Consider the following 26,990-nt stretch of genomic DNA (forward strand, 5'->3'; position numbering starts at 1 on the left):
TTGTTTTGATTTCCCTCCCTTATAGCAGGCTTGTTAGGTACGTGATGCATTTGGTGGTGGTCCTCCCTGTGCTCCCCGGAGCAGGTTGCACTGCATTGGTTTTAGCACTGGCTGCAGTCAAATTGCATTGGCGTGAATCTGCTTTGCCCCCTGCTAGCCATGGGCCTTAAGTTCTTAACCATCATATTCTTCAGTTTTCTCACAGGTAAAATGAGAATAACAGGAGACAGTAACTCATAGGATTGTGACTTGGTTGCTATATAGTATTACTTAATATCATGTTAATTTTTTTCTGTAGTGACCTGACCATATGGTAGCACTGGTTCTTGAACAGTGTTTCACAGGCCATTGCTGAGCTGGCTGCACTTGGAATGATACATAATGATTTATGGGCTCTTCTTACTAAATAAGACTTTTAAGATTGAGAAGGGGACCAGTTCCTAGGCAAATCTGAGTTTTGAAAGTTCCCCAAGTGATTCTGATGTGTAGTCATATTCAGAACTGTTGTTCCAATTATAGTAATGATAAATGATACAGTTACTTTACACTTATTATGGGACAGGATCTGAACTAGCTTCTCTCGTACATTATTTGTAATCTTCCTAGAAATAAGCCTATGTATGGTGTTGTACATTTCATAGGAAGAAACCAACGTTCCAAGATTTATAATCTTATAAAATTGTAAATATATGTGTTTTCTATAATACCAAGCATGTTTTCTATGCTTTTTCACTAAAATATAAAGGTGCATTTCTCTATTTTTTTTTTTTTAAGATTTATTTAATTATTTGAAAGAGTTACACAGAGAAAGGAGAAGCAGAGAGAGAGAAGTCTTCCATCTGATGGTTCACTCCCCAATTGGCCACAATGCCTGGAGCTGTGCCGATCCAAAGCCAGGAGCCAAGGAGCTTCTTCTGGGTCTCCCACGTGGGTGCAGGGGCCCAAGGACTTGGGCCATCTTCTACTGCTATCCCAGGCCATAGCACAGAGCTGGATTGGAAGAGGAGCAGCAGGGACCAGAACCGGCGACCATATGGGATGCCGGTGCTTCAGGCCAGGGTGTTAACCCGCTGTGCCACAGTGCCAGCCCCAAAGGTGCATTTGTATCCCTTCAGATCTTCTATACTAATTTTCAGATCTGTTTGGAGTAATTTTGTTTCTTTACCGGGGTTGCTTATTATAAGAGTAATTATCAGTATTTTAAATGTTCCCATAAGAGAATACAAAAGAAGAAATTCAAAAGAAGAAATTAGAACCCCTACATTTTCTCTCTGTCCAGATAATGTCTGTTTATCTTTCTGGACCTTTTGGGTGCATATAATCGGAAGTGTATTTTTATATAAATGTACAATATATAAGCATAAATATGTCTTTGTATATTTTATCATATACTCTATACCACCTTTTAAAGTGATTATTTGGTGGATGTGCCATCAAGTGTTTAATAAATAAGTTCTATAAAAGTTAAGGATGTTGTTTTCACTTCTGTGAAAAAGATTGTGCTCAACACTGACTGCTCATTAGAATCATTGGAGAAGCTTTAAAAAATAAACCCAGACAATACTTGGGTTAATCCTCAAACCAGTTGAGTCCGATATCTTCAGAGCATTTAAAAGCTTCCAGGAGTGAGCATTTAGTCTACCCATTAAGCTGGCTGCATCCTATATCGGAGTACTGGGTTTGATACCTGACTCCAGCTTCCTGCTAATGTAGACTCTGGGAGACAGCAGTAATGGCTCAAGTGAGAGACATGGATTGAGTTCCTGGATCCTGAATTTGGCCTGGTTCCAGTCACTGCAGGCATTTGGAAAGTGAACCAGCGGATGGGAGCTCTATGTCTGTCTGACTCTTAAAAAAATAAGTAAATATATAACAATTAATTTTAGTTTAAAAGCTTTGCCAGTAATTGTTAAGTACAGCTCAGCCTAAGAACCACTGTCTTAGACCTGGGAACTTGTTAGAAATACAGGTGTTGAGCCCCTCTGCAGACCTGCTGAATTGGAAACTTGGACTAGGACTCGGTTCTCCTTTCCATACTGTGCCAAGAGAAACTACAGAAACACATGGCAGTTCCTGAGGGACTGCTTCTATAATACACCCTCATTCCAGCTTCTCCGGAGCTGCTGCTTACTTGTCTTTTTTTTTTTTTTTTTTTTTTTAAGATTTATTTATTTATTTGAAAGCAGAGCTACAGAGGAGCAGAGGGAGAGAGAGAGAGAGATCAAGATCGAGATCGAGATCTCTTCCATTTGTTGGGTCACTCTCCAGATGGCTGCAGTAGCCAGAGCTAAGCTGATCTGAAGCCAGGAGCCAGGAGACCTTTCCGGGTCTCCCAAAGACTTGGGCCATCTTCCACTGCTTTCCCAGGCCACAGCAGAGGGCTGGATCAGAAGTGGAGCAGCTGGGTCTTGAACCGGCGCCCACATGGGATGCTGACACTGTGGGTGGGGGCTTTACCTGCTATGCCACAGTGCCAGCCCTGCTTATTTGTTTTATATATTATAATCATTTACTTATTTTGTTCAAAGAAAGGTTTTTGAAAACTGTCTGAAAGTGACTAATCTAGGCATAGTATATTCTTCTCCATAAATAAATTTTTAAGAAGCTGTATTCATAAATGTCTTTGAGGGGCCGGCGCTGTGGCGCAACAGGTTAAAGCCCTGGCCTGAAGTGCTGGCATCCCACATGGGCGCCGGTTCTAGTCCCGGCTGCTCCACTTCCGATCCAGCTCTGGGTGCAGCTTCAGCCATTGTGGCCATCTGGGGAGTGAAACAGCGGATGGAAGACCTCTCTCTCTGTCTCTACCTCTCTCTGTTAATCTGACTTTCAAATAAATAAATAAATCTTCTAAAAAAGTCTTTGAGAAATTTGTAATAAATTTATTACTTTAAACAGTTTATTTGCTATCAGCCAGAGTTTCTTTTGAACCAATTTGTAAATTGTAAGGGTCTAGTTGAACTCTGCTTAATTTTGAGGTCATGTTTCTCCTAGTTGTAAAAACAGTACAGTCTCATAAAGATTTGAACAATATAAAAAGACAACTGGAAGAAAATAGCAATCACTTGTAATTATTTTTGTATATAATTGAAATCATACCTTTTATGAAAGTTTTATATTTATCAAGCATTTTACCTCATCATTAAAAATTTTATAAAGTTTTTTTAATGTATTTGAAAGGCAGAGTTGCAGAGAGAGAGTTGAGAGAGAAATCTTCCATCCACTGGTTCATTCCCCAAATGGCTACAAGGGCCAGGGCTGGGCCAGGCCAAAGCCAGGATCCTGAAGCAGAAGATTAGCCAAGTGAGCCGCGGCGCCAGCCATACACATTCTTAATGTTTCTAAGATTTGGTATCTTAGTGTGTCTTCCTGTGCATTCATTTCACTGCACTGTAATATTTCACTGTATGAACAATTAATTTTTTGCTAAAGAATTTATAGGTGATTTTTTAACTAATAACTAAGGTAGGGGCAGACATTTGGCACAATGGTTAAGACACTGCTTGAGATACCCACGTTTCATATTGCAGTACCTGTGTTGAAGTTCCAGCTCTGCTTCCGATTCTAGCTTCCTCTAATGGGCAACATATTTGGGTCATTGTACCCATGTGGGAGACCCTGATTGAGTTCCTGGCTCCTGGCTTCGGCCTGGCCCAGCTTCTAGCTGTTGAGGGCATCTCGGGAGTGAGTAAATCAGCAGATGAAGATCTCTGTGTTGATCTCTGTCTCTGTTTCTCTGCCTTCCAACTAAAGTAAAAATAAATTAATTAAAAATTAAAAAAAAAACAAGGCAGCAACACACATTCATGCACATATCATCTCTCGTACGTGTGTGTAAATTTAGGATTTTAAAAAGTAGATACTGGGGGCCGACACTGAGGCGTGGCCGGTAAAGCCGCCACCTGCAGTGCAGTGCCAGCATCCTGTTTAGGCACTGGTTCGTGTACTGGATGCTGCACTTCTGATCCAGCTCTCTGCTATGGCCTGGGAGGGCAGTGGAAGATGGCCCAAGTCCTTGGGCCCCTGCCCCCATGTGGGAGACCTGGAAGAAGCTCCTGGCTCCTGCCTTCAGATCGATACAGCTCTAGTAGTTGTGGCCATCTGAGGGGTGAACCAGTGGATGGAAGTCCTCTCTCTCTCTCTTTCTCTCTCTCTCTCTCTGTCTCTCTCTGCCTTCTGTAACTCTGCTTTCAAATGAATAAATCTTAAAAAAAAGTATACTGAATTTATCTGTTCATATATTTTTGTAATATATTTACATAGTCGAAAAGTTCAAGAAGGTATGATACTTCGAAGCTGTTTTCTTTTTTCTCATCCCGATGTTCCAAAGCCCCTAGGCTTAATCCCCCATCACTCTGTTCTATACTGTTGAACTCTAGGGGGCGCCAGCATGTGATCCAAGACAGTTTAATTGTGGAGTGCGAAACTAAGTCACTTCCCTGTTTAGTAAGAAAATTAGTAAAATAAAATATAAATTTGTAATTTATTAAGTAAAGCAGTCTGTTAATAAAATATCTGAAAACCAAAGTACTACACATCGTCAGTGTCCTGTCCTCCTGTCCCTCTCTTAGAACAATACTACTAAGTTTTATGTGATGGCAGAAGGATGGGGTGGTATTTAGAGGGACCTGTTATGATTCTCCCTAGTTGAAATTCATGTGTAGCAAGAACTTGGAGACCCGTTAAGCGTTTTTACAAAATAGTAATTTTCTAAAAACAACGCAAGCTCCCTCTTGTGGTACACTGTGTTTGGCCAGGGTAGGGTGTGAGGGTGGAGAATATTTCATTTTCTTTGATTGAAACATCCTTTTTGTATTCCACAGAATCTAGGGATAAGGCCAGACAAACATAATTAGTCTTTATATTTGACAAGAAGATTATATTATGGGCAGAAAAGGCTTGGTTATTCTACTACTAGCTTTGTGCTACTCAGCCTCATAGAAACTTTTTAGGAGATATCTTCATTTGCTTTGTCTTTTAAAATTCTTATTATGTAGAAGACTTTCTTGGGGAAACTAAAATATTCTTACTATTTGTAATTATTCTTAGACTTGCTTGTTATATGATCTAGTGACTGCTGTTCTCTTTTTCCAGGTTTCTCTAGAGGACTATTTAAAGAAAATTCAGCAAGTAGATTTTGATATATTCCATCCATCTTTACAGCGGAGGAATGCATTACTTCCATTGTCTTTGTATATTCAGTCATGGAGAAAAAGATATTAAAATAATTTTCATGTCACTGATGTTAATTTACTTTTATTGTATTAGTTTTACAAAAGTATACTAAGGATTCTTATTGAGAAACTAGAGGAACTAACTCCATTCACTTAAAGAAAAAAGAACTTACTGAATGGGGATCATGTAGCTGGCAGAACTGCTGTGAAATTGCTGTGGGATCAGGGTGCCAGGACACTGTGGGATTCTGTGCAGCCCACTGATACCACCAGCCCAGACAGTGGCTGCTGTGCCCTTCCCAGCAAGCCAGAGCCCCAGGAAGGAGCAGGTCACGCTCCAGCCACAGGGCAGGGAGAGGGCCTATCATCCTCCCTCCGTGTTGGGAGCGGCTCAGGTTAGCACTGGAGTTTGCGTGCTGAGTAACCGAAGCTCAGGGTGTTCAGTACAGCTGGAAAGTGGCGTTTACTCAGGGCTCACAAACAGTGAGGTCACGTTTAAGGAGGATCAGTCACCGGCTTCACCTTCCTAACACTGCATCTTTCCAACTACGTGTGAAAATGTATGCATGATAAATAACGTCCTGGGGGCCTGTGTTGCAGCACAGCAGGTTCAGCCACTGCCTGTGACACCGGCACCCCATACTGGCCACTGGTTCACGTCCTAGCTGCTGTGCTTCTGATCAGCTCCCTGTTAACGTACCTGGGAAGACAGCAGAAGGTGGCCCAAATGCTTGGTCCCTGCCACCCATGGGGGAGAGAGATCTGGATGGAGTTCTAGGCTCATGGCTTTGGCCTGGCCCAGTCCAGCTGTTGGAGTTGTTTGGGGAATGAACCAGTAGATGGAAGATCTCTCTTTCTCTCTGTCACTCTGCCTTTCAAATAATCTTTAAAAAGTAAAATAACTTTTTTAAAAAAGATTTTATTTATTTATTTGAGAGGTAGGGTTACAGACAGAGAGAAAGGTCTTCCATCTACTGGTTCACTTCCCAAATGGCTGCAATAGCCAGAGCTGAACCGATGTGAAGCCAGGAGATTCTTAAGGCTCTCCCACATGGGTACAGGAGCCTAAGCACTTGGGTCATCCTCTACTGCTTTCCCAGAGCATGAGCAGAGAGCTGGATTGGAAGTGGAGCAGCCAGGATATGAACTAGCACCCATATGGAACTCCATTGCCACAGGTGGAGGCTTAGCCTACTATGCCACAGCACTGGCCCTTAAAATCGCTTTTTGAAGATGAAGCAACAGCTGGCAAGAGCTGGAACTCTGACTTTTGGTCTTGGTCCAGAAACTTATTTCTATTGTTAACCCCACTTTACCATTATCATGATTGTGACTAAAATTGTATTGATAAGATTTATTTAAATGTAAGTTGTTATGGTATCAAACATCCTTAAAGAGATGACATTTTTAAACACTAGTATATATTGAGCTTCCTAATGATATGAATTATGTTATCCTGTATGTTCTCATTTGATCTTTTCATTAACCAAAAAACAAAAAAAATTGTGTAATTATTGAGAGACAGGCAGATAACTCCCACCCAGTGGTTCATCCTCCATGTGCCTGCAGTGGCTAAGGCTGCACTAGCTGAAGCTAAGAGCTCAATCCACGTCTTCCACAAGAGGATCAGGGACCCAATTATTTGATTCATCACCTGCCACCTCCAAGGATCTGCACCAGCAGGAAGCTGGAGCCAGGAGTCAGAGGCAGGTATTGAACCCAGGTACTCCAACATGGGACACAAATATATTAACCACTAGGCCTGCTGCCTACTCTTCATTTTATCTTTTTTTTTTTTTTTTTTTTTTTTTTTTTTACAGGCAGAGTGGACAGTGAGAGAGAGAGAGAGACAGAGAGAAAGGTCTTCCTTTGCCGTTGGTTCACCCTCCAATGGCCGCTGCGGCCGGCACGCTGCGGCCGGCGCACCGCGCTGATCCGATAGCAGGAGCCAGGAGCCAGGTGCTTTTCCTGGTCTCCCATGGGGTGCAGGGCCCAAGCACCTGGGCCATCCTCCACTGCACTCCCTGGCCACAGCAGAGAGCTGGCCTGGAAGAGGGGCAACCGGGACAGAATCCGGCGCCCCAACCGGGACTAGAACCCGGTGTGCCGGCGCCACAAGGCAGAGGATTAGCCTAGTGAGCCGCGGCGCTGGCCCATTTTATCTTTTAAAAGACCCTATGAAATTAGGTACTTTTTGAGCAGTTAAAATTTTTAATTACAAAATATATGCCAATTGTAAAAAACAGAATTGTTTACATTGCTGTCATTGGTAGATCTGAAATCTGAATGAATTCCTAACTCAAAACTAGGTTTATGCCACAGTTTCCTTTCTCCTGCATTTTTGTGGTCTTCTACCCCTCTAAGAGCTCTTGCCCTCTATTCCATTTCTCTTAAATCTTTGGTTTTGGCTATGAATTTGTGCCTATTTGAAGTGTGAGTGATGGTTTAAAATACCATATTTTGTAAATAAAATCCAGATTTTCAAGGGCAAGAATATATTGACTCATCTTGGCATCCGTAGTACCTTGAGTGATTTCTGATGTAGAACAAGTAAAAATTAATAAGTATATTACTGAATGAATGCAAAATGTGGTTTTGTGTGGTGGTGTACTCTTGAGTTGATACTCGCTCTGAAAGAATATCTGCTTGTTTAATTGTATGGCATGGCATGAGAGAGTCATTTAGCTTGTACCAAGGAAATGGGAGTTTCATTTTGGGATTCTGAGTGATTCAGGGTTGAAGAGTTAGTTCATTAGTGACATCCTCTGTTAGCATTGTCTGGGGTCTTCCCAGGTTACATTTGTCAACCATTGCTATTAGGGACCTCAGTTCCCATATAACGGTCTGAAAGAGAGGGGTTTAAAGCTCACCTAGATTACTGGATACTCAGAAGCCAGTTTACTTTTAAGTAAGTTATTTCAAAATACTTTCTAAGCCATTTTAAAATTGTTGCTTAGAGATTTGGATGAACTAAAGTTACCAGTCTCCTAGAGATTAAAATATTCAGTGACATTTACTGTGCAATTCATTTCCTAACATACAAGATACCCTCTTAGGTGGTACCAACATTCTTTTTTGTTTGTCAAATCTGAGTTTTTACTAGAGTACTTTAAAGGAGTTAGAAGCTTTTCCAAACCATTTTAGACAGATTTTGTTAATAGATTTTGTTATTCTGTTAATATAAATTACAGGTTAATTTCAGAGTGAGTTTACATATCATTAGGAGTGTTGGTAATTCATAATCAATTGACAATATTTCTCTTCTCTTGATGAAATTGAATTATTTGTGAGAAATGTTACAGTAGCCAACATGTGTTGATCATGAACTTGGCCAGGTAGTGTACTTTGCATTTATGTACTTTAATCCTCACAATGAAGCCGGTCTTTATTTTCCACATGATAAAACTATCTCAAAGATGTGAATTTCAAGGACACACAGGCTTTAGTACTAGAGCTGAATGCCAAACCCACATGAGCTCAAAGCTCATTTTTTTTATCATCCTGAAGCTTGTAAAATAAACTGCCAAACTTAAAAGCTCAAGAGTACAGTTTTTCCAGAAATAATTATTACTGCATCAATTTCAAGTACAAATTAGGTTAAAAAATAATTACTACATAAATTCCAACTGTAAATTAGTTGAAAAAGAGGCAGTTGTAATAGATGCTAAGTTCTGGTTGCTGGGTTTAGGCTACATTCAGGGGGACACCTAGTTGCCTTGGAGGTCCAAGGTTTCCCAGAGGAGGTTGCTAGCCCGTGAATAGTGTCAGGAAGGCTAGGGAGGAGCCAGGACTTTGGCGGGGGGGGGGGGGGGTCTGGATGTTGTTGTGGGGAGATTCTGGCTGACGGAACAGACTTACAAATGCCAGGAGGCAGAATGGATGGCCTGTGTTGAGCCTCTTAAAATTTTGGCTCTAACTTAATTAAGTAAAAGAACAGAATGTAATGTCCAGAGTTCTTAGGAAAGTTTGTGAATAAAAAGTGGACACATTCCTGGTCTAGTGAAAAGCTTTGAATTAAGATCAAAGACTTGAGGGTTTATATTTTATTCATTTCAGCAAAGCCCTGGATTTATTTTAGCTCATATAAATTAGACTTCTCTGAAGGCACTGGCCTAATTGACTGCTTTGTCCAGAAAGATCCACCGAGTTGTAAACATTATACAGACAGTTACTGAAAACAAAACAAAACATCCTACTGTTTGTTCCTGTGAGGAGGACTGAGAAAGAAATCACACACACCCAGAACTGGGAAGTGTATTCGAAATGGGTCAGGAAGGGAAGAGGAGTTGGGGAGTACATTAAAATCATTTGAACTCCTTCCCTACTTTTTGCTATAATGAACATACAGTTCTTAGATAACTACCAAGTTAAAAAATAGGGCCCTTCAACTGAGAAAGTTGGTGGTAGGTAGGGAAGGTGATTAGATTTATGGGACACTGATAGGTGGACATGAATTTTTCTACCAAATCTATATTTGTGAGTTTAAAAGTTTGTTCAACAAGAAGGACTGCTTGGCCAGTGTTACTAAATATATGACTCGCTTTGTGTATAAACTGAAAAGAATTCAGAGTTCAGATACAGGCAGTAGAGTTTCTTGATTTGAAGTACTTCTTTCAAGAGTGTGGACTCTAGGAGAACCCATTGTGTTCAATACCAACTCCATCACTCCAACAACTACGTAACCTCAGTAAGTTGTCCTAGGCTTCAATTGCCCCCTTTTAAAAGCAGACAATATCCTATCAACTTCTGTGGTTATTGTGAGGGGTAAATGAGTTAACACAAATAAAGTGCTTAGAACAGTGAACTACATGTAGTAAACTATAAATGTTAATGTAACACAGAAGCCACAGACTAGCAGTCTGAACCAAATTAGGCCTGCAGGCATATTTTGTTTTGCAGGCACAACATTGGAAACAAGAATGAGAAGTCAAATGTCTTTAGACAGGAAGTGTGTTCTCCAACTGGCCACAGGTTTCAGCATGAACTACAGGTATTATCTCACACCCAGCCTGATTCATGCATTTATGTTGTGCTTACACTGTAAACACTTGAGTGTGCGACCAGCAGTGTAGAATTGGTGGGTGGTACATTAGCTGTTGCTCCCCCTCTTCATGGAGGAACGACACTAAACCCTGCCTAGGCTTCATATCCGAGTCACGGCACCATTATGTCGCTCCCCCTCTTCGCGGAGGAACGACACAGGACCCTGCGCTGTTCTTTTGTCTGCTCGGCCCTCCCCGGGTTTGCTGCTGGTTCTTCCCGGGTTGGCTACCGACCCTTCCACCTCCGTGGAAGGGCGGTTCCCCCTGCCACTTTCCCCACTTCCGCGGGGGAGCGGCACACCGCCGGCCGGCTCTCTCGGGGGCTGCTCAGGTGTTCCTTCAGATAGATGTTCCTGGTGCATGTTGTCTCTCTCCTCCTTTATAGTCCTCTTCCACCAATCCCAACTCTGCTACCCACACGCCGAGTACGCTGCTCTCCTGCAATCAGGAGCAGGATCAGCTCCTGCAGGTCATCACTCAAGCTGGCGAGAGGCAGCTGCGTAGAAGTTGTTACTCCCTTCTCAGCGCCATATTGTGGGAGAGCAGATGCATAGAATAAGTCTTAATTCCAGTAACTTAGTCTCGTCCGAGTTGCTCCCAGTTGCTCCCCACATTAGCGACGAGTGATCTGCTTGCGTCTGGCTTCACGAAGCACAGTCATGCTTTCTCCCAGAATGCTGACTTTGTGTAAACTATTATTGATACAAGAGATGCATCCTGGTGCTGCTCCTCAAATCTTTGTGATCCGAATGCACATGTGTAGTATACTGTGGGGTCGGAGCCTCTGAGTTAATTTTCATTTGGGTGATGGCAGACATGTCAAGGGCAAACTGGAACTGTGTGTGAAAGCTGTGGTCCCTGGGCAATGAATGCATGTGGTGTTTGAGAACTGAGTTGTTGGGTCTGATTAGAAGGCAGGGTATGAGGAAGGAAAAGTGCGGCTGGAAGAATAAATAAACCAGAGGCCACATGAACATGTTTGGATTGTAAGAATGGCATGAGAGTTGAAAATAAGTACTTCTCAGCCGGCGCCGCGGCTCAATAGGCTAATCCTCCACCTAGCGGCCCCGGCACCCCGGGTTCTAGTCCCGGTCGGGGTGCCGGATTCTTTCCCGGTTGCCCCTCTTCCAGGCCAGCTCTCTGCTGTGGCCAGGGAGTGCAGTGGAGGATGGCCCAAGTGCTTGGGCCCTGTACCCACATGGGAGACCAGGAGAAGCACCTGACTCCTGGCTTTGGATCAGCGCGGTGCGCTGGCTGCAGCGCGCCAGCCGTGGCGGCCATTGGAAGGTGAACCAGCGGCAAAAGGAAGACCTTTCTCTCTGTCTCTCTCTCACTGTCCACTCTGCCTGTCAGAAAAAAAAAAAAAAAAGTACTTCTCTACAAGTGGATATACCATGTATGTTTTGGGTGTATGCTCACGGACATTATTTACATTATTTCTGGTGTAATTATCCCTTTGGCTAAACAGTGCCTTTTGAGTCAGGAGATTGAATGTCTTTCTTGTTATTTGATAAGTCTGTGGGCTGATTTTTTATTCCCTTGCACAAGTCCTGTTTTGCTTCGAGTCACCCTTTTCTCATTAAATAGTCCTGCCTTGGTGTACTGTGTGTTTTCCCTTTTATTTTTAATCACAGCTAATCTTCCCAGCTGCTTAGTTATGTAATAATATCCTGTGTGTTTAAATGCAGGCCTACATAATGAATTTCTCAGAGACAAGTTCAAGAGCTTTTTAAAACCACAAGATCTCTTTTATGAGTGCTACAATGATTCTTTAGGAACTCAGTGGTTGGAGAAGCTATTTCCCTATATCATATGCTTGTTTCTTGCTGCAGTTGTTTTATACAACAATAATTTTCTAAATTGACTAATAAGTTGAGAAATTTCTCACTTAACATAAAGATGTCACTGCCATTCCTTTCTTGAAAGCTACGCCAAACGGTTGTTAGAAATAGCCTGTTTGAATCTTGCTTTGAGGGAATATATAACATATTGTTTCCTAAGAGGTCATTTTTTTTAAAAGATTATTTGAAAATCAGACAGAGAGAGAAGGAGAGGCAGAGAAAGAGGTCTTCCATCCGATGGTTCACTCCCCAGTTGGCTGCAATGGCTGGAGCTGCACTGATCCGAAGCCAGAATTTCTTCTGGGTCTCCCACACGGGTTTGCAGGGGCCCAAGGATTTGGGCCATCTTCTACTGCTTTCCCAGGCCATAGCAGAGAGCTGGATCGGAAGTAGAGTAGCCGGGACAAACCGGCGCCCATATGGGACGCTGGCACTGCAAGTGGCGCTTTACCCTGTATGCCACAGCGCTGGCCCCAAGAGGTCATTTTGTAAAGAAGAAAAGAATGTATTCTCTTTTTATATAACTCATAGATTACCACTGCAGAAATCTTGGGGAAAAAATAAATAAAAAGGAAATATATAATATATATATATATTTATTTGAAAGTCAGAGTTTCAGAGAGGGAGAGTCAGATCTTCCATCCGCTGGATCACTCCCCAGATGGCCACAGTGGCCAGGAGCCAGGAGCTCCATCCAGCTTTCCCATGTGGGTGCAGGAGCCCAAGCACCTGGGCCATCTGCTGCTGCTTTCCCAGGCCATTAGCAGGGAGGTGGGTTGAAAGTGGAGTCAGTATTGCAGCTGGTGGCCTTACCTACTATGCCACAGCACCAGTTCCCCTAAATCCCTTTTTAAAAATGATTTATTTTACTTATTTGGAGGGCAGAGTAACAGAGAGAGTTACATCTTCCACCTGCTGGTTTGCTGCCAAATGCCCCCAGTAGTCAGGGCTGGGTCAGGCCTATGAGCCTATGAATCTATGAGCCTGGAACTTGATCTGGGTCTTCCACATGGATGGCAGGGACCCAAGTACTTGGGCCATCTTCTGCTGCCTGCCCAGGCACAATAGCAGGGAGCTGGATCAGAAGTAGAGGCACAGGGACTCAAACCAGCACTTGGATATGGGGTGCTGGCATTTCAAACAGCCACTGCACCACAGTGCTGCATACCCCCTTCCCCGACTCTCTTTATTAAAGTACTTACTGAAAAGTGGATAGTTACTCTCCACTCTTTTTTTTTTTTTTTTTTTTTTGACAGGCAGAGTGTACAGTGAGAGAGAGACTCTCCACTCATTTTTATCAGTCTGGGTTTTAAAACCTTACTTTGTACAAAGTAGGACAGTTTAGACACTTGAGAAATCAAATTTCAGTTGTTCTTTCAGCTTTCTCCTTTACTGCCTTTTACTAGAACAAGAAAAATAAGTCATTTTCTCTCTCAAGTTTCCTGTTGTCCCTTTGTCCCTCTTGTTCTTCAAACAAGAGCCCTCACTGCGAGTTCAGGTGCCAATGAGCAAAAACTCGACAGTTGCACAGTTGTAAGTCATCTTGACTGTCTTGTTTTGTTTTGTTCTCTTGGTTTTGGTCAGGCCCAAAATAAAGAAGCTATTTAAATTTGTTTCCTGATGGATTAGCTTAGCCATGAACCCTAATAACAAGAGAAGTGGCCCGTTGGTCCTGGGGTTCAACAAGCAATGTGAGGCTGGCAGATAAATGAGCTCTTTCTGAACTAGTGTGCATTTAAATAAATTTTCCAGATTCATGTAATGTGGTTGGAGCTGGTGTACATGGTCCCGAATGTATCTTATTAAGCTACCTGCTTTCACTGGCTCTTTAGGTGCCAGTTCCGATCTGCTCTCTGGGCGCTGAGAAGGGAGGGGCTCCTGCATTATTGCTCGGCGGAGCTGGGAGCCCTGCAGATGCCACCCTGGCAGGAGAGGCAGGAGTGCTTGTTAACCTTCCCCTGGGTGGCCTCTTCACCACTCAGCCATTGTGAAGGCCCTGATACTCCCTAAGCCTTCTCTGCCCCCACCCTGCAGGAAGGGGAGGGCCTCATTGCTGCTGCATGTGGCTGTGAGTTCCGACTCCAGCGGGGGCAGGAGCCCTTTTTAACTGCCAGGTGGGGGTGAAAGTGCTGGCTCCCTGTGGCCCAGTGGAGGTGGGTCTCTGGTTACAGCCTGATGAGGCTCCCATTCTGCTTGGCTGCTCTCAATGGGAGTGGGGCTGGAGTTTCTCTGGGCTTTTTAGCTGGAGTAGGTGGTTACTCTCTGAGTTTCCTGCCTTATTAGCTTGTCCTTTTGGTCCGTTGGCCAGAGATATCAAACTTTGGGTGGGGAGGTGGGGAGTTTTCTGCATGTTCCCCTTGGTGTTTATGGGTTGCCAGCTTTTTCAGCTCCACGTCTGGAGTACAAGGTGTGAAAAAAAAAAAAAAAAAAAAAAACAACTAGGGAGCTCATTGTTGGTCTGCTCCTTGGGTTCCAAAGTCCCTCGCCAGTCTGACACTTCTCTGCACCTTGCAGCATCTCTTCTGTTTGTGTTATGCATCATGTGTGAGGTTTTTAGCTGTACTTAGTGGGGACAATACAGGAAAAAGGATGATGGGTGGTCAAAAAGATCATGGAACATGAATGTTGTGAAAAAGCTATGTATGGATTTGAAAACTTTTGGCAACAAAATGAACTGATTTTGAAATCCATTTTCCATGAAGTTTTCAAGTACCCTTGTATATCCGCTCATCTTCCTGGAAGCAGAGTCAAGATGTGACTTAGAAATACCAGTTGGCGTCCTGTGTTTGGAATTGTATTGTGATCTAATTACCGCCACCGGAACAGCATCTCGGCGTGTGCTCAGAGCTTCGCAATATTCAAGGACTGACAAATCCCCACTTCACAGGTGAGAAAGCGGAGAGTGAAGCCATTCTCCCGAAAGCACAGAGCTTGTAGAACAAACAGGGGTTTGAACGGCGGCTGTCTGATTATTAAGCTCACACTCTCAGAAGCAGCACTGCACACTCATGAGAGCCAAGGCCCTCTTTGTTCTCGTAGGACAAAGGACGAGTGAGAGGGCGCCTCCACTTGAGGCAGTGACAATGCGACAACATGAGTGTTTTCCGCTGAATGAACAGCATCTTTGCATTCTGCAAGCAAATGCCCAGCGCTCTCTCTTTCCTTCCATTCACTGCCACGCTTCCTGTCTGGTGTCCTAATTCCTCCTCAATTCCTGTGCACTTCGCGTTCCCCCCTGTTTCTCTTCTGCAGCTGCCCTTTTTTTCATGCCCACAGACCTGATCCAGTAGTGTCTTCCTGCTCAGCTTTTGTTTCCTGGTGTGGCCCGCCACTTCCCACACTTCCCTCTCCACTGCTGTGGCGCTCCACGTTCTGGGGTGAATGCCCTCCGTCCCTCTGGGTGCTTCCTGTCTTCTATTTCTCTTCCAGTAGGCTGAATTCCTTACCACCCCACTTTCTCTTCCCCTCTTTCTCTTCATTGCCTATGGTTTCCTTTTCAGAGAGCTCATCTGAGCTCACAGCCTGGGAAATAGCACACTTATTCATCCACTATGCATTTATTGAGGACCTGTTGTATACCACTGCCCAAAGGCAGTGAACAAGTTAAAAAAGGTGGCTGTTTTGGAGCCAGTGTCCCAGTAGAAGCCCCAAATAAACAACAGATTCATTATGGAGCCAAATAGCATTCAACAATATGAAACTGGTAAATTTATGTATAATCTCAATTATCCATTAGATGCTAAAATTACTCAGGATAAGGGTTGTATTTTCTGGATAAGACTAGTGGTATCACCTGGCACTTATTTGTATGATAATATAAGGCTGTATTTTCATATAGTTGATAGTTTAAAAATTCTGTTGAATTAAAAGGTAAGATATTAATTTTTTCCAGAAATTTTATTTACATATGCCTAAAAGCACTTTAAGTGTTCTTGCTATTGTGCAATACATTCAGAACCTGTCCAGGCACATACCAGCTGCATGATCTGGGGCAGGTTACTTAACCAATCTGCACCTTCATTATTTACGTCTCCAGGAGCTCCTTAACTCTTGAACCTTGTACCCAGAGAGGGGCTCGGCAGAAGGCAGGAGCCTTCTTTACCTCTGGGTCCCAGTAGGGGACCTCCTTTTGTTGAGAGGCACGGCATATAGGTTAGAAATGTGGCTCTGGAACCAGGCAGCTTGGGTTTATAAGCTGACTCCTCTACTTCCTAGGGATTGATCATTAGCAGGTTATTTAACCTCACTGTGCCTCGATTTTTCTCATCCAAAAAATGGGATAATAATAGTGCCTACTTCCTTGAATTGTCATGAAGATTAAATAAGTTCATATCTGCAAAGTGCTGAGAATAGTTGCTGGCACTTTACAAGCACCTGTATATGTGTTTGCATTTTAATCTGTTTATGTATATACTGTTGTAACTTTCAGAAAAATAAGGTCATTAGCTTTTATCTGTTAGAGTCTTGCTGATAAAGTTTGAAATGGTAATTTCCATCTTGGGTGCTTTAATGTCAGGTTATCAAACATTAAGAGGTGAAACACATTCTTACCTCTCAGTTTCAGAGAATGAACTTGTGCTATGGTTTGAACGGGATTTTGCTCCCCAACCCATTCGGACAATCAACCCCAGGATTGGGGGTGCTAGGAGGGTAGAAGCTTGACCCAATTATGTGCTCAGTAGGTGGGCCTAGCTGGAGGCCTCTCAGGTAACTGGGGGCATGCTCTGAGATACTATCTCAGGATTATCTCCTGAGATAAGCTGGAGGCCCCAGCTCTCTCTCCCTCCCTGTCCCTGTCCCTCTCCCCTTCCTGGCTAGCCCTGAGGTCCCTCCTCTGCCTGCACTGTGCCATTGCCATCCTCTGGCCTCACCAGATGGCTGACCCAGTGGAGCCCCCCTGATCTTGGACTGTGAAGTTCCAAAACTGTGAGCCACAATGAGCTTCCTTCCTATAAAGGTAGCCTGTTTTAGGTATTTGGTTGCAGTCATGAAAAGCTGACTAATACAACTTCTAAAAATGAGTGCTGTGTTTCTACATAAACGAAACAAAACCACATAAAAATACAGGCATTCACAAGTTATATTTGAAACAAATAGGCCAGATGGCAGAGAATGAATGTACACAAAAATGGTTGATGTCACACCTAAGGATTAAAATGTGTCATCAACTAGAAGCTGGGCTGAGAATTTCTGGTGTCATAATTCCCTTCTGTGGCTCTTTGCTGTACGAATCAAGTACAATCAAAAACAGAAAAGTCCTCTGTCCCACACTTCTCTTTCTCTCAGGTTTGTGGTTTTGAAGCATATCTCTCCTGGTTTCATCCCATTTTTTTTCTCTAATCATCTTTCCTTTATTATTTTCTTCAGTCAGAGGGAGTAAATAATTTTAGAAAAGCAACAAGCGGTAAAGAGCAATTTCTGTAATGGCAACAGTATGGAGGATAATAACCCAAATCACGTGTGTCGCTCCCCCATTCGCGGAGGAACGACACAGGACCCTGCGTTGTTCTTTCGTCTGCTCGGCCCTTCCCGGGTTGGCTGCCGACCCCTCCACCTCCGTGGAGGGGCGGTGCCCCCTGCCACTTTCCCCACTTCCGCGGGGGAGCGGCACACCACCGGCTGGCTCTCTCGGGGGCTGCTCAGGTGTTCCTTCAGATAGATGTTCCTGGTGCATGTTGTCTCTCTCCTCCTTTATAGTCCTCTTCCACCAATCCCAACTCTGCTACCCACATGCCGAGGACGCTGCTCTCCTCCAGTCAGGAGCAGGATCAGCTCCTGCAGTTTATCAGTCAAGTTGGCGAGAGGCAGCTGCGTAGAAGTTTACTCCTCCCCAGCGCCATATTGTGGGAGAGCAGATGCATAGAATAAGTCTTAATTCCAGTAACTTAGTCTAGTCTCAGTTGCTCCCCACAATGTGGAAGTTAAATCTGTTTTCCTTAAACAGTGAACCAGGCTGGCTGTGTATGCTAGTGCCGTATGGTTATTTTTGGGACATACAGCAGACATCATCAACACAGCACCCCCCCCCTCCCCGGCCAACCAGTTTTGCAGCATTGCCCATCACCACAGGGCCACCTGGTGACTCCTGGACCTGCAGTAGGATATAAGTTTGTGTATGCACCAGGGCTCTCCCCAGCAACCTTTGCAGCTTCTCCAAGGGCATCAGGGGACGAGCATCTTGCTCGGTAGGCATAGGGAAAATGGCTCCTGTCCTGGCCCTACTTGGCAGTAAATAGTTCCTGGCAAAATTCCTCAGGAGATTAGAATTTTGATGATTTAAGAAGTGGTGAGCAAGTGGCCTATGGGACTTTTGAGGACAGCAGGCAGAAGCCATTCCAGTCCTACAGCTGAGCTCTACCCGTGCCTCAGGACATCTCAGAACCAGCTGCACCTTCAGTTCCAACCCAACACCTATGCCTAGGTTAGGGCTGAGATCATATTAGGAGGCTTTGGCTAAGGAAATGAGCTTTGTTGGCAGAGGCTTGATGCAAGTTGGGGGGGGGGGGTGGTGGTGGTTTCCTGCCCCTCACATCCACTCCTTTCAGGTCTTCTTTCTCCATGCATAGACTGCACTTATTTTATCAGGAGAGAAGTATAAAAAAAAAAAATACTGGTTTCCATTTTTTAAGAGCTCTTATTTATTTGAAAGGCAGAGTTACAGGCAGAGTTACAGAGACAGGGGAAGATCTTTGATTTGCTGTTTCACTCCCCAAATGGCTGCTACAGCCAGGGTTGGACCAGGCCAAAGCCAGGGGCCTGGAACTCTATGCTGGTCTCCCACATGGGTGGCAAGAGCCCCCAGGTACTTGGGCCATCTTCTGATGCTTCCCCAGGCTCATTAGCAGGGAGCTGGATCAGAAGCAGAACAGCCAGGACCTTGAACTGGCACTCTGATATGGGATGTTGACATGGAGGCAGCAGCTTAACCCACTGCACTGCAATGCCAGCCCCTACCTCAAAAAAAAAATTTTTTTTAAGGTTTATTTTGGGCCAGGACCATGGTATAGCCAGTTAAGTCACCGCCTACGGCAATAGCATCCCATATGGGTGCCGGTTAGATTCCTGGCTACTCTACTTCTGATCCAGCTCCCTGCTAATGAGCCTGGGAAAGCATCAGAAGTTGGCCCAAGTGCTTGGGCCCCTGCCACCCTGTGGGAGACCCTGAGGAAGCTCCTTACTCCTGGCTTCGGTCTGGCCCAGCCCTGGCTGTTGTGGCCATTTGGAGAGTGAACCAGTGGATGGGAGATTTCTCTCTCTCTCTCTCTCTCCTTTCAAAATAAATAAAATAGATATTTTAATTTTAATATTTAGTATTTAAAATATTTGATATTTTAATATTTGATGTTTAATGTTTTAATGATATTTAATATTTTAATAGTTTTTTAAAATAAAAAGATTTATTTATTTGAAAGAGTTACAGAGTGAGAGGAGAGACAGAGAGAGGTCTTCCATCTGCTGGTTCACTCCCCAAATGGTCCCAATGGCTAGAGCTGAGCCAGACCAAAGCCAGGAGCCAAGAGTTTCCTCTGGGTCTGCCACATGGGTGGCAGGGGCCCAAACACTTGGACATCTCCCACTGTTTCCCAGGTGCACTAGCAGAGGGCTGGATTGGAAGCGGAGCAGCCAGGACTCAAACTAGTGCCCATATGAGATGCTGGCGCTGCAGGCGGCGGCTTTACCTTCCATACCACAACTCCGGCCCCATTGCCAGAAGATCATCTTGACCCACAGCTAAGCATCAGCACTGATTGCCTGTCTCAGTGTTCAGTAAAATGTTAATGCCCTTTCTTTCCATGTCTCCTGCCTTCTCCCATCCTGACCTTCTAAGACCCAGGCCTTCATGGTGGACTGGTCCCTCCTATAGCCCCACCTACATGTGCCCAGCTGCTCCGGGCTGGAACCCTCCCTATCAGAACCTCACTAGCATTTGTTCGATTCACTAAAAGCTTTCCCTTTCAAGGCTGAGGCTGTAGTAGCATTTATACCAATGGGTATTTTTTGGTGATGTGGTATTGGGTATCTGTTAGCACTCATTGTAGTTAACTTGGGGGCCTGAGATGTCAAGCCAAAGCAATGTCGGCCATTGAGATTTTCAGGTGCCTGGGCAGTTAGGCAAGGGGAGCAGAGTTATCTATTTCTCAGCTCACAATTTTCTTTAATGGCAAAGCAGCTAAGTGGTCATTGCTGGGACACTAGTGGACAAGCTGGTCTGATCCACTCCCCTGAGACCAAGTATGTATGTGGTTGTGCAACCCGCTGCTTCTTCGTTCCAATGCTGCTGAGTGGGAAAGCCCGAAGTTCTGTCCCTGAAAGCCCCCCAACAAGGTACCTCCAAATGTCCTCATAGGCAGCAAGAAAGGGTGGTGGGTAGTGAGCACTTTGGGCAAACACCAGTCTCTCCAGACCTGAAGGAGCAGGCTGAGACCAGCTGTAGGGGTGAGAGTTTTGAGGCTGGCAGGTGAGTGGGCCAGGGTGTCATTGCACAGGCCACTGCAGGGAATGGAGTGCGAGAATGGGGTGCTGAGGGCCAAGAGGACAAGCCTAGCTTGGCTAGACCGAGGGGCTTACAGTATGGAAACCTCTCTGTCCCCGGAGGGGCTTCAGCTGGGCCAGGCCAAAGGCAGCTGGATCTATGGCCAGAGCTGAAGGTGTCAGGTGCTGAGCCCCGACGGCGCTGCCACAGCGGGTCCCCGGGACCCTGGCCGTTGTGCACATAGCCAGCAGTGTTTCTGCACCACAGTGAGTTACTACTTCCTCTTTCTTTCTTCTTCCGACGCTGCCAGAAGTCCCTGGAGAGAGAGGTGGCATCACCCCGTTATTTTCTCAGCAAGTAAGGCTGGTGAGCAGCCATGTCTCCCTGGGATGATTGAAGGCACCAGCACGCTGGCCAGGGAACACCTGGGGCCACCGCCCCATGGTCTCCTCCCACCTTTCCTTCCCAGGTGTCCCTTTCTCTGCCTGTCCTGTAGGGGCATAGGGACCCTTTCTCAGGGGTCCTTCCCCAGAGCCTTCATACTTCACGCTGTTTCCTGCTAATCCCCTGCTTGGCCATGGCTGTCTCTAGGACCATCATTGGGCATTTAGGTCTGCAGTAAAAGTGGATCTGAATCTGATCACAGCTTCCACTGTATAGCATAGAGGACAGAAGAGCACATTAAAGCACACCAACAGCATGCAACTGGCAAAACCCAGACTGGGGGAAACTCATCTGTCCAAGTGTGGGAAATCAGCTGGTAAGCAACTCTGTTTCTTCACAAATAAACTTTAAGGTGGTGAGGAGAAGGAGAAATCCATGGAGTAAAAGAGGCTTAAAGCCCATCAACCCCAGCTGGCAGTGGGGCATAGCAGGTAAAGCTGCTTCCTGCAACACCGGCATCCCATACGGGTGCTGCTTCGTGTGGCTGCTCCACTTCTGATCCAGCTCCCTACTAATGGCCTGGGAAAAGCAGTGGAAGATCCCTGCCACCCATGTGGAAGACCCAGATGAAGCTCCTGGTTGCCAGTTGTGGCCATCTAGGGAGTGAACCAGCAGAAGGAGGAAGTTTTCTCTCTCTCTCTTTCTAACTCTGAATTTTAAATAGATCTTTAAAAATAAAAAGCCCATCAACCAATCCTAATGAGTGGTCCTAATTAGGATTCTGATTCAAACAGTTTTTTAACATGAAAATTTGAACCTGATTTGATTTTTGATAATATAAGAAAACATCATTAATGGGTAAAGGCATGATACTGGCTTTGTGTTTATCTTAAAAAAATAGAGTGCTAATCTTTAGAAATTCATGTTGAAATACATGTGAAAGATGTGGTGCTTGAAATTTACTTAAAAATAATACTGAAAGAAGTGTGTGAGGATTGGGATGAAACAGGAGTGGCTGTTATTGGAGAATTGCTGAGGCTGAGTGATAGGAACACGGGAAGTCATTCTATGATTTTACTTTTTTTAAAAAAATTTGTTTATTTTGAAAGTCAGAGTTGAGAGAGAGAGAGAGAGAGAGAGAGAGGGAATTTTCCATGTACTGATTCATTCCCCAGATGGCCATAATGGCTAGGGCTGGGCCAGGCTGAAGCCAGGAGATAGGAGTGTCATCCAGGTCTCCCATGTGGGTGCAGGGGCCCAAGCACTCGGGCCATCCTCTGCTACTTTTCCCAGGCCATTATCAGGGAGCTGGATCAGAAGTAGAGTGGCCAGGGCATGAACCAGTGCACATACGGGATTCTGGGGTTGTAGGCAGTGGTGTTACCCATTGCACCACAATGCTAGCCCCCTGTTTCTACTTTGTATATTAAAAAATCATCTGTAGTACTTTTAAAAAAAGCAAGAAAAGGAAAGAAAAAGTGACTATATTCCTGTTGATTACCCTTAAAGCATGTTAGGATAATTTGGCAGTTCTTCATGTCACTGACCCCTAACCAGGTTGATCTTTTATTTAGTACTTGGGACCTGTTTGATCTTTGGCTGTTTCGTACCTCCTGCATTTCCCTTCCTGAACATTACCTAAAAGTGACCGTGGATTTCTGTCACCTGAAGATGGCTTTTCATCTCCTCTAATGTGTGTATGTCTAAAACTGTACAGCTGCACGCTCTATGACCCAACTTCCCCATTTCTATTAGTGGCAGTATGTTTCCCGTCTCTTACAGACCAGAAGCCACTTAGCCATCCATGACCTCCCTTCCTCTTCTCTCTGTCCACCCATGTTGTCACCAAGCTCTGTAGATTCTCCTTACACAGTGTTTCTCTAACTCATTTTTCCTTTCCACACTCATGGCTATCATCTAATCCCACATGTGGATTTTCTCTTGTGTGCATTTACTTCCAAACCAATTGCCAGCTCTTTGCCAGCCTTTGACCACCAGAGAGATGCTTCAGATCAGGGGCTGGGTTGGTCGGAAGCCGAAGGAGGAGGGATTAGTACTCAGCTTCACAAACCCCAAATTCCTTTCCTTAAAATCTCAAGGGTTTCACTCAAAGCCACGTTGGAAGGATGACTATCAGGAGGCCAGCAGCCCTACACGTTAAGTTAGAGTCTAGCAAGGAAAACATTATTTCTCAATTGTTAAGCAGATATTTCTTCACTAATTATTTTTTTACCCTTTTTAAAATTTATTTATTTATATTTTTGCAAAGAAACTTTTTATTTAAGGAATACAAATTCTATAAGTACAACTTTAGTAATATAATTATTCTCCCCACCATACTGGCCCTCCCACCCCTCCAGTTCCTCCCTCTCCCCTTCCCAGTTCCATTCTCCCTTAAGATTCATTTTCAATTAACTTTGTACACAGAAGACCAACTCTATACTAGGAAAGATTTCAACAATTTGCACACACATATACACAAAACTGTTTGAGAACAAGTTTTACAGTTAACTCTCATAATACAACTAATTAAGGACAGAGGTCCTGCATAGGAAGTTAGTGCACAGTGACTCCTGTTGTTAATTTAGCAGTTAACACTCTTATGGATGATGTCAGTGACCACCCAAGGCTCTTAACATGAGCTGCCTAGGCTATGGGAACCTTTTGAATTCCCAAATTCTGTCAGTATTTAGACAAGGTCATAAGCAAAGTGGAAGTTCTCTCCCTTCAGAGAAAAGTACATCCTTCTTTGATGGCCACTTCTTTCCACTGGGGTCTCACTCACAGAGATCCTTCATGTAGAACATTTTTTTGCCACAGTGTCTTGGCTTTCCATGCCTGAAATGCTCTCCTGGGCTTTATAGCCAGACCAGGAAGCCTTAAGGACTGATTCTGAGGTCAGAGTGCTACTTACAGTGATTGCCATTCTATGAGTCTGCTGTCATCACTAATTTTAATAGCCCAACAACACCCCAGATGTAGATGGTCAACAAGTAGATCCCGAGGTCAGAAAATCCTATCCAAGTGGGTCAACAGACAAATGAAAAGGCTCAAGAAATTGAAGGAGAAGGCCAGCACCATGGCTCAATAGGCTAATCCTCCATCTGTGGCACTGGCACACCAGGTTCTAGTCCCTGTTGGGGTGCTGGATTCTGTCCCAGTTGCTCCTCTTCCAGGTCAGCTCTCTGCTGTGGTCCTGGAGTGCAGTGGAGGATGGCCCAAGTCCTTGGGCCCTGCACCTGCATGGGAGACCAGGAGAAGCACCTGGCTCCTGGCTTCAGATCAGCACGGTGTGCCCGCTGCAGCACGCCGGCCGCAGTGCCCACTGGGGGTGAACCAACGGAAAAACTAAGACCTTTCTCTCTGTCTCTCTCTCTCACTGTCCACTCTGCCTGTCAAAAAAAGAAAGAAAAAGGAAAGAAAAAGAAATTGAAGGAGAAAGGCTCAGAGATCTCTGCCAGTTTCTCTAGCATCATCTAAAGTACAGCACTACACCAGTTTTCTAAACCAAGATTTGACAAAGGACTTTCAGATTTGCAAATTCTTTCGTATGAAGTTGTAAATGTGTTTGATCATAAATCATGTTTAGTTATACACTTAAAATTATCTTTATTGGGAAAAATTACATTAAATGAAAGTAGGACTATCCAGGAAACTTCATATGATCAAGGTTACCAGAGTCTCAAAATTCTTGGAATGAATGGGGCGAGTGTTGTGGTGCTGCAGGTTAAACCGCCACTTGGGATGCCTATGTCTCATATCACAGTGCCCAGGACAGGATTGAGTCTCACTTATGCTTCAGATCCAGCTTCCTGTCAATGTGCCTAGGAGGACTTGGGTTCCTGCTACCCATGTGGGAAACCATGATGGAGTTCCTGGCTCCTGGCTTCAGACTGGCCCAGAGCTGGTTGTTGTGGCCATCTGGAGAGTGAACCAGCAGATGGAAGATCTCTCTTTCTCTGTATCTCCGTTTCTCTCTCTCTCTGTCTCTCTCTCTCTCTGCCTTTCAAACAGATAGTAAAAAAAACTTTAACAATAAATCCACACACAAACAGTAGGGGAAATGACTAGCCATCTATCTAAAATCCCTCTTTTGTTACACTAAGACAAGGAGTTCCCCATGTACACCAATACTTGAATACCTAGCATAGGAATGTAGCTTTAAAAATAAATTTAAAAAATTTATTTACTTATTTGAAAGGCAGAGTTACAGAGAGGCAGAGGCAGAGGCAGAGGCAGAGAGAGAGAGGGAGAGAGAGAGAGAGAGAGAGAGAGAGAGAGAGAGAAAACGATCTGCCATCCACAGATTCACTCCCTAGATGGCCACAATGGCTGGAACTGTGCTGATCCAAAGCCAGGAGATTTTTTTCTGGGTCTCCCACGTAAGTGCAGAGGCCCGAGGACTTGGGCCATCTTCTACTGCTTTCCCAAGCTACAGCAGAGAGCTGGATGGGAAGTGGCGCAGCTAGGAGTCAAACCGGCACCTGTATGGGATGTCAGGACTGTGGGCGGCAGCTTTACCCGCTATGCCACAGTGCCAGCCCCAGGAATGTAGCTTTTGTGACCAAACTGTCCCAAAAATAGCACTTCAGAAAGAACTGAAGGGTGGATAGAGGAGAGTTAGAGGCTGTCTTTAACTTTTATAGACTTTATTTTAAAAGACACAGCATAGAGACTCAGGCCCAAGTCACTTTGCTTTAGAAATACTCGATTATCTCTCTACTAAAAGCATCCTTGCATTGCCCTAAATCACACTTGATAAAAGTATGAAACATTTTAATGCCACTTGATAACTTCTTAGGAGTATTTTGCCCAAAAGAATGACTGATGCCTCCCTACGAACTGGTACCAGACTGGAGACACAAAAGCCTATTGGTTGTTACCTGCTAATTAGATAGGGACCTGTTCTCTTGCTAAACTAATGCTCGCCTCTGGGATAAGCTCTGACATTATCCCGGGTCCATTTGGCCCCCACAATTCTCTTTGTGGAAACAGATGTCTTTCAGTAATATGAATCAAGAATGAGAAAAGTTAAACATTGATCTGAGTTCAAAAACTTTGCCAAGGGGCTGGTGTTTGGCCTAGCAGTTAAAATGCTGCTTGGGATGCTAGCGTCCCATATCTGAGTTCCTTGGTTTCTGTCCTTTCTGCTCACCATTCCAGCTTCCTGTTGATGCAGACCCTCAGAGGCAGCAGGTGATAGCTCAAGCGCTTGGGTCCCTGCCTTCCATGTGGGATACCTGGCTTGGGGTTCCTGCTCCTGGCTTCAGTCTGGTCCAGCTGTCGCTATTGCAGATATTTGGGCAACAAAGAAGGATGTTGGGCTGTCTTATTCTCTTATGCCTCCTTATTCTGCACTTGACAAGAGGTGTCCATATGCTGCGATTCAGAGAATAGCAAGAGAGCTTGTTAATGTCACTCTAGTCATAGAAAACCTCATCCATGAGGTTTATATGAAATGCAACAGGTAGTATAGATTATCTAGAACATTCTAGATAGCACAGAGGCCCCTCAGGGTGGAAGAGCATTGTACTTGCATTCCCACAGATATTTGTAACATTATTAAAGAGATTTAAGAAACAAATAATTAGGAGATCAAATAATAATTTATCTAATATTCATGTCTGGTTATGTAGCCTCCACAGTTGAGAATGGGATTTGTTTTCTTGGTATAATTTATTTTTATTTTATTTGAGAGGCAGAGCGAGAGAGAGAGAGAGAAAGAGAGAGAGAAGGAAAGAGACAATGCTCCCATATGCTGGTTCATTCCCCAAGTGCCCACAGTAGCTGGGGCTGGGCTGGGTGGAAGCCAGGAGCTAGGAACACAACTCAGGTCTCCCACCTTTGTGGCAGGGACCCAGCTACTTGAGTCCTCACCTGCTGCCACACTACGTTGCACATTAGCAGGCAGCTGGAGAGCAGAGACTTACACCAGGCACTGAGATGTGAGTATTTGAACTGCTAGGCTGAACACCAGCTTCTCTTGGTAAAATTTGAGTAAACTTGAGTCTTGATTTAGAAATGAACTACTCTCCTGGTGTTTGTCCTGTGACAGTACTCCAGTGTTCCAGGTGCCCAT

General features: G+C 44.4%; 2 protein-coding genes across 14 annotated transcripts in view; one reads left to right on the forward strand and one right to left on the reverse strand.

Moving 5' to 3' along the window:
• The window catches only part of NDUFAF6 (NADH:ubiquinone oxidoreductase complex assembly factor 6), a 30,537-nt gene extending 25,303 nt beyond the window's left edge, over positions 1-5,234 (forward strand). For 7 of the 10 annotated variants that reach the window (XM_051844632.3, XM_089335553.1, XM_051844633.3 and 4 more), the window contains one exon: positions 5,092-5,234. In XM_051844632.3, coding sequence (XP_051700592.2) covers positions 5,092-5,220 — 129 coding nt within the window. In that variant the 3' untranslated portion in view covers positions 5,221-5,234. Of the gene's footprint in view, positions 1-774 lie in introns of all 10 variants that reach the window. The other 3 variants (XM_089335555.1, XM_089335556.1, XM_017341444.4) reach the window with 1 other exon arrangement.
• Positions 1-26,990, reverse strand: part of CCNE2 (cyclin E2) — a 651,763-nt gene that overhangs the window by 201,033 nt on the left and 423,740 nt on the right. The gene's annotated exons all lie outside the window — the stretch shown is intronic.

The sequence above is a fragment of the Oryctolagus cuniculus genome, chromosome 6, assembly GCF_051225735.1.
Source record: "Oryctolagus cuniculus isolate XC-2025 breed Fujian yellow rabbit chromosome 6, ASM5122573v1, whole genome shotgun sequence".
NCBI classification, from domain to species: Eukaryota; Metazoa; Chordata; class Mammalia; order Lagomorpha; family Leporidae; genus Oryctolagus; species Oryctolagus cuniculus.